Below are 8,348 nucleotides of genomic sequence, written 5' to 3'. Positions count from 1 at the left end.
AAATTTGAATTTGACAGTGTCCACTTTGACAGCTCGTAACTCTGTTAATTTGACAGATACGTCAAAATGACAGATAAACAGTTTTGTAGAGCAGATTTCAAGCTTTCTAAAAATATCCTAAAATCATGCGATTGGTGTACAAATAACGCCGCTAGAGGGCGTCAAAATTGCTCAAACATTTCCAGTACAAATCTCAAATTGACAGTTTTCACTTTAACAGTCCGTAACTCTGTTAATTTGACAGATACGTCAAAATGACATAGAAACAGTTTTGTAGAGCAGATTTTGAGCTTTCTAAAAATGTCCTAAAATCTTGTGATTGAGGTACAAATAACGCCGCTAGAGGGCGTTAGAGTTGCTCGTGCAATTTTAGTAAATACCTCAAACTTGCCACCGCTTCAACCGGTTGTATCTCGGTTATTTTGACAGTTACAGGGTGGTTCAATATATCGATTTGAAGCCTCTGAAATTCTCCTTTGACTACCCTGTATAGTGTTTTTACCTAAAATGTCGAATAAGTGAGTTTTTTACTGTTAAAACTGAGTTATTTGCAATAAAATTTTAATTTTACTTTGACAGATACGTCAAAATGACAGATAAATAGTTTTGTAGAGCAGATTTCGAGGTTTCTAAAAATGTCCGAAAATCTTGTGATTAAGGTACAAATACCGCCGCTAGAGGGCGTCAAAATTGCTCAAACATTTTTAGCACAAATCTCAAATTGACAGTTTTTACTTAAACGTCCATAACTCTGTTAATTTGACAGATACGTCAAAATGACGTATAAACAGTTTTGTAGAGCAGATTTCGAGCTTTCCAAAAATGTTAAAAAATCAGGTGGTAGCGATATAAATAACGCCGCTAGATGGCGTCAAATTTGCTAGTACATTTTTTGCAAAAATCTCAAATTGACAGATTTCATTTTAACAGTCCGTAACTCTGTTAATTTGAAAGATACGTCAAAATGACAGATAAACAGTTTTGTAGAGCAGATTTCGAGCTTTCTAAAAACGTCAAAAAAATCAGGTGGTTGAGGTACAAATAACGCCGCTAGAGGGCGTCAAAGTTGCTCGTACGTTTTTAGTGAACATTTCAAACTTTAACAGCTTCATCCAGCTGTAGATCGGTTATTTTGACAGATACGTCAAAATGACAGATGAACGTTTTTGTAGAGCAGACTTGAAGCTTTCCAAAAATGTCCTAAAATTACTGGGTTGCGGTACAAATAACGTCGCTAGAGGGCGTCAAAGTTGCTCAAACATTTTTAGTTAACATTTCAAACTTTAACAGCTTCAACCAGCTGTAACTCGGTTATTTTGACAGATACGTCAAAATGACAGATAAACAGTTTTGTAGAGCAGATTTCGAACTTTCCAAAAACGTCAAAAAATCAGGCGATAGCGGTACAAATAACGCCGCTAGAGGGCGTCAAAGTTGCTCGAACATTTTTTTGAAAAAAATCACAAATTTGCTTCAAACTGCCGCAACTCGGGTAATTTTGACAGATACGTCAAAAAAAACGACAATTACCAATTTTCTCCAATTAAAATAAAAAAAAAAAAAATTACAAACACATGTCACTTTTCTGCTGTTTTAAGATGACACGTGTCACAATTTGACAGCCGCTAACTCGGTTACTATGACAGCTAGAAGGTTCGTTCAAACGTCAAAATGTAGCACGTGACTTGGGCTTTTTTTAACCTAAACACAATTTTCCGTCAAAAATCCCAAATAACCTTGAAAAATCCCACCGTGTACTAGAAATAGTAAAAGTGTCTTGTCAATTTGACAGCCGCTAGCTCGGTTACTATGACAGCTAGAAGGTTCGTTCAAACGTCAAATTAAAGCTTGAAACGTCAACTTTCGTTTGTCAAGAGAGAGTTTTTACGAAAAAACCGCTAATAACCGAGAAAACCGGCCTGGAACACTGTCCGTGCACAAACACTCAGGAGGAGTGCGTTCCGAATTGCGCCGCGCAAGGGCGTTCCGTATTAACCTAACCTAACTTTCCAGGTACCACCATTTTCAGTGTTCAGACTGTGACCCTATACACTCGATTAGGCACATTCTAAACCAAACCCCCTCCGCTCCTCCCCTTAAACAATTTTGTGACGTTTCAACTGTCAACTGGAGGGAAATTGACACACAAACACACACACGTCACTTTTTGACATTTTATTCATTTTTTTCGTAAACATGGAGGACAAATTAAAAAATGAATAATAATTAAAAAAAATAATTATTTATACAGGGTGGGCGAAAAAAATTAATAACTTTGGCTAAGACTGTTAAAAAAAGAAAAAAATAATTTTTTGCGCCACTGTGTATATAAAAGTTTGATTGGCTTTTCAACCAGGAGGGGGGGGGGAAGTAGGGGGTTAAGGGGGGGAATGGGGGGGGGGAATATATTAATTTTTCCGTACTATACGCGTCTAATATAATTAATAATAATAATTTCTCCTTAAAAACTATAATAATAATAATAATAAACAAAAACAGCGGTGAAAACAACTAAATACTAGTTAATAATAATAATTATTAAATATTAATTAATTAATTGGTTTTCCGGTTTTTTTTTTTTGTTTTGAGAAATTTTTTGGAAAAAACTGTTGGAATACTACGTCAAAATGACACTGACATACCCTGTATACGAAGCTATAAAAGTTTTTTTTTTCCAAATTTGACATTGTTTCGTTTGACGCTGAATAACTGTCAAATTTGACAGGCAAAGTGTGGATGTTTATACGTCGATGGATTGGCAACGAAATGGGCTTTCCAACGATATGGATTTGTGCGTTGATTGGTTGACTCGTTTGGCCGCTAGAGGGCGTCAAAGTTGACTAAAGTTTTCTCTTCAATTTTGGTGCACTGTCTCGTTTAATCTTGAATAACTGTCAAATTTGACAGGAAATCTGTAAAGTGTCATATGTCGATGGATAGCTCGTTTCATTGGCTATCCAAAAATATGGTTTCATGAGTTAATTGGTTGACTCGTTTGGCCGTTAGAGGGCGTCAAAGTTAACCCATGTTTTTTATTCAATTTTCGTGCAGTGTTTAGTTTAAACCTGAATAACTGTCAAATTTGACAGGAAATCTGTAAAGTGTCATATGTCAATTGATAGCCAATGAAATGGGCTTTCCAAAGATATGACTACACAAGTTGCTAGCTTCAAACAATTGACCGCTAGAGGGCGTCAAAGTTGACTAAAGTTTTCTGTTAAATTTCCGTGCACTGTTTCGTTTAATCTTCAATAACTGTCAAATTTGACAGGCAATCTTGAAAGTGTTATACGTCAATGGATAGCCCATTTCATTGGCTATCCAAAAATATGGTTTCATGAGTTGATTGGTTGACTCGCTCGGCCGCTAGAGAGCGTCAAAGTTAATCCATGGTTTTTATTCAATTTCCGTGCACTGTTTGGTTTAAACCTGAATAACTGTCAAATTTGACAGGCAAAGTGTGGATGTTTGTATGTCGATGGATTGGCAACGAAATGGGCTTTCCAACGATATGGATTTGTGCGTTGATTGGTTGACTCGTTTGGCCGCTAGAGGGCGTCAAAGTCGACTAAAGTTATCTGTTAAATTTCTGTGCACTGTTTGGTTTAACCTTGAATATCTGTCAAATTTGACAGGGAATCTGTAAAGTGTTATATGTCAATGGATAGCCCATTTCATTGGCTATCCAAAAATATGGCTTCATTAGTTAATTGGTTGACTCGTTTGGCCGCTAGGGGGCGTCAAAGTTGACTAAAGTTTTGTGTTAAATTTCTGTGCACTGTTTGGTTTAAACCTGAATAACTGTCAAATTTGACAGGCAAGGTATGAAGTTTTATATGTCAATGGATAGCCAATGAAATGGGCTTTCCAAAGATATGACTTGACGAGTCGCTAGCTTCAAACAATTGACCGCTAGGGGGCGTCAAAGTTGACTGAAATGTTTACTTACATTTTCCGGCACTGTTTGGTTTAAACATAAATAACTGTCAAATTTGACAGGCAAGGTATGAAGTTTTATATGTCAATGGATAGCCAATGAAATGGGCTTTCCAAAGATATGACTACACGAGTGGCTAGCTTCAAACAATTGACCGCTAGAGGGCATCAAAGTTGACTAAAGTTTTCTGTTAAATTTTAATGCACTGTTTGCTTTGAAGCTGAATATCTGTCATATTTGACAGGCAATCTGTAAAGTGTCATATGTCGATGGATAGCCCATTTCATTGGCTATCCAAAGATATGGCAACATGGTTTAATAGCTTGACTCGTTTGCCCGCTAGAGGGCGTCAAAGTTGACTAAAGTTGTTTCTTCAATTTTGGTGCACCGTTTGGTTTAATCTTAAATAACTGTCAAATTTGACATGAAATTTGTAAAGTGTCATATGTCAATTGATAGCCCATTTCATTGGCTATCCAAATATATGGCTACATGAGTTGATAGCTTGACTAGTTTGGCCGCTAGAGGGCGTCAAAGTTGACTAAAGTTGTCTCTTCAATTTCCGTGCACTGTTTGGTTTAACCTTGAATAACTGTCAAATTTGACAGGCAATCTGTAAAGTGTCATATGTCGATGGATAGCCCATTTCATTGGCTATCCAAAAATATGGCTTCATGAGTTAATTGGTTGACTCGTTTGGCCGCTAGGGGGCGTCAAAGTTAACCCATGTTTTTTATTCAATTTCCGTGCATTGCTTGGTTTAAACCTGAATAACTGTCAAATTTGACAGATAAAGCATGAAGTTTTATATGTCGATGGATAGCCAATGAAATGGGCTATCCAAAGATATGGCAACATGGTTTGATAGCTTGACTAGTGTGGCCGCTAGAGGGCGTCAAAGTTGACTAAAGTTTTCTGTTCAATTTTCCTGCACTGTTTGGTTTAACCTTGAATAACTGTCAAATTTGACAGGCAAGGTATGAAGTTTTATATGTCAATGGATAGCCAATGAAATGGGCTTTCCAAAGATATGACTACACGTGTTGCTAGCTTCAAACAATTGACCGTCAGAGGGCGTCAAAGTCGACTAAAATTTTCTCTTCAATTTTCCTGCACTGTTTGGTTTAACCTTGAATAACTGTCAAATTTGACAGGAAATCTGTAAAGTGTCATATGTCAATGGATAGCCCATTTCATTGGCTATCCAAAAATATGGCTTCATGAGTTGATTGGTTGACTAGTTTGGCCGCTAGAGGGCGTCAAAGTCGACTAAAATTTTCTCTTCAATTTTCCTGCACTGTTTGGTTTAACCTTGAATAACTGTCAAATTTGACAAGCAATCTGTAAAGTGTCATATGTCAATTGATAGCCCATTTCATTGGCTATCCAAAGATATGGCAACATGGTTTAATAGCTTGACTCGTTTGCCCGCTAGAGGGCGTCAAAGTTGACCAAAATTTTCTCTTCAATTTCCGTGCACCGTTTTGTTTAACCTTGAATAACTGTCAAATTTGACAGGAAATCAGTAAAGTGTCATATGTCAATGGATTGGCAATGAAATGGGCTTTCCAACGATATGGCTCCATAAGTTGCTAGCATCAATCGTTTGGCCGCTAGGGGGCGTCAAAGTTGACCCTCGAAAATTATCGTACATACAGGGTGTGCCAAGTAAAATTAACACCAAAAGCGCATACTCTAATACTGAGTCGGTTTTTCTGTGTATGCTTGGAGCAAAAACCATCGAGGTATTAAGAAAAAAAAACAATTATTTTGATTATTTCACGTATAAAACATTTTTTTTTTTTTGGTTTCGACCAGGGGAATTGACTGTTACCCTAATTTAAGTGATATCCGGAAACACTGTTGTGTCTTCTACATCCCTAAACACAATAATAAAAGCACACACACCATTTACACCTACAGTACGAATCAAAGTAGTTTGCGCGAAAGCAACGCCAACTACTTTGATTTTTACTGTATATTTTTTTTTTTTTTTTTTTTGCGCGTATTTAAATAATCAAATATATTATTATATCAATTTCTAACTATTTTTTTTGTTTTTAAATATAATCTTCTATACACAATAATAAAAAGGTCCCTATAGTGTTCTCTCTCTCTCTCTCTCTCTTTTGCAATTTTGTGACCATTTTTTTTTTTTTGAAACCGACTATATCACAAAACATTTTTTTTCTCTCTTTTTTTTGGTCGAAAATTTAGGTGGGATTTTTAATGATGCGTTTCTGTCGAAAATCGTACACTTTTCGACAGAAAAACACCATTTCGGGGGAAATATTGGTGAAAGGGGGTTGCTTACCCTGTCGGGGGTAAGGTTCGGGTAAGGGAACGATTGCGGGACGTTCGGCCACCCCCTCGTCCAGTTTGCGGTGGTTTTTCTTGTATCTGAAAAAAAAAAATGAAAATTTTCTTGAAACCGACTATACTTTTTTAGATATCGCAAAACTGACAGCACCAGCGTCTTTTCCAGGAAATTTTAGCATAAAATGACGGTGAGATGACGAATTTATCTTGACAAACAAGAAAGTTGTTTTTTGTGGCCGCCAGAGGCGCCATTTGCAATTTCCGCCATTTTGAATTGAGATAAATGGGTCGTGTTTGTACTCGTTTTCGACTAATTTGGGGTCAAGGAATTCATTCCCGCAATCAGTTTTCAGCTATCTCGCACCCAATTCGAAATTTTCTATAATTTTCGGGCTTGCGCAAGAGATACGAAAAAATAAATGTCACCACTAGATTCCTCGTCCTTGAATTAGTAGAAAACGAACCTAAACTCGAATTTTTCGGAAAAAGTCAAAATGGCCGCCAAAGGGCGCCATTTGCAATTTCCGCCATTTTGAATTGAGATAAAGGGGTCGTGTTTGTACTCGTTTTCGACTAATTTGGGGTCAAGGAATTCATTCCCGCAATCAGTTTTCCGCTATCTCGCACCCAATTCGAGATTTTCTGTAATTTTCGCGCTTGCGCAGAAGTTACGCAAAAATAAATGTCACCACTAGATTCCTCGTCCTCGAATTAGTAGAAAACGAACCCAAACTCGAATTTTTCCAGAAAAATCAAAATGGCCGACAGAGGCACACATTTTTTTGAAACGGACTATAGTATTTGAATGAACGTTATTTTGAAACGAACTATAGTAAAATGAACATTCGATCTTTTCTAATGCACCATACATTTGTGGTTTCAAAATGGCCGGTTATTGATTAATTTCTATAGTACGTTTCAAAAAAATGTTCACCGAAGATTTTATAGTCGATTTCAAAAAGTCCATATTAAATCTGGACTTGATCAATTTTGACAGCTGATAACTCGCTTATTTTGACAGTTACAACGTTGTAGTTTTGACTAAATTGAAGCCTGTCAAATACTCTTTCGATCACCTTGTATAGTATTTAGGCTGAAAATGTCAAATAACGTGACAATTTGACAGTAAAGACAACGTTGCAACAATACAATTCAAATCAAGACTTGAACCATTTTGACAGCCAATAACTCGCTTATTTTGACAGCTACAAGGTTCCAGTTTTGACTGAATTGAAGCCTGTCAAATACTCTTTCGATCAAAAATTTGTTTGACAGATGACAGTGACAGACTTACCGGCAGTACTCGTTGAAGGTTAGAACGTAGCACTTGTCGTCGATGCACGCCACTGAATTCGAATCCTTGTGCCTGGACGCGAACACCTCGTCGGGCTGGTCCGTCAGCACTCGGCCTTGTTCGGTGTGTTCCGGCCGATAGTACCACAGCAGGGACATCATCATTTCACCTGTCAAATGTCAAACGTCAAACGTCAAAAATTAAGTACGTCAAACTTGACAGATAAAACAAGAACTTTTTTTTTGACAGATCACAAAGTCAAAGCTGTCAATTCAACCTGTCAAAAAAAAAACCTGACATTTAAATACTGTCAAACTTGACCGGCAAGTAAATGAAAAAAATGACAGTTTAAAAAGTCAAAAAATTGACAGATACAAACGTCAAATTTGACGAATACATAATTCAAAACTGCCAAGTTAAAACTCGTCAGTTGAATAATCTGTCAAATCTGACAGATAAACAAAAAACTGACAGATGACAGTTAACGTCAAATTGGAAATATATAAGTAAAACGGTAAGCTAAATACGTCAAAAATGACAGATGACAGTGACATTTCTGTACAATTTACCAGAATTACCAGACGTTCCTGAAATAGGTCAAAATTGAGAGTTAAAAATGGCGGAAAAATGTGACAAATGACAGAAATGTCAAATAGTGACGTTTTTCTGTGCTTTTTTTCGTTTTATACTTTTTTAAAAGTTTGTTCTTAATTTTTTTGTCTTTCGTCTTTTTAAAAACGTTTGAGAGGTCATTTTTAACCTTTTTCTGTACTTTTTTCAATTTTCTACTTTTTTTCC

At 36.6% G+C, this 8,348-nt stretch overlaps 1 protein-coding gene across 1 annotated transcript in view; it reads right to left on the bottom strand.

Moving 5' to 3' along the window:
• Positions 1–2,160: 2,160 nt before the first annotated feature.
• The window catches only part of Hers (Histone gene-specific Epigenetic Repressor in late S phase), a 65,002-nt gene continuing 58,814 nt past the window's right edge, over positions 2,161–8,348 (bottom strand). The window contains exons 11-12 of the mRNA XM_081991048.1: positions 7,551–7,719; positions 2,161–6,337 (exon numbers count right to left, since the gene is read on the bottom strand). Coding sequence (XP_081847174.1) covers positions 6,151–6,337; positions 7,551–7,719 — 356 coding nt within the window. The 3' untranslated portion in view covers positions 2,161–6,150. The remainder of the gene's footprint in view (positions 6,338–7,550; positions 7,720–8,348) is intronic.

The sequence above is a fragment of the Ips typographus genome, linkage group LG12 (assembly GCF_016097725.1).
Source record: "Ips typographus isolate SLU linkage group LG12, UJ_Ityp_2.0, whole genome shotgun sequence".
Classification (NCBI taxonomy): Eukaryota; Metazoa; Arthropoda; class Insecta; order Coleoptera; family Curculionidae; genus Ips; species Ips typographus.
Note: the sequence above shows the minus strand (reverse complement) of the source record. Positions and strands in the feature narration are given on the sequence as shown.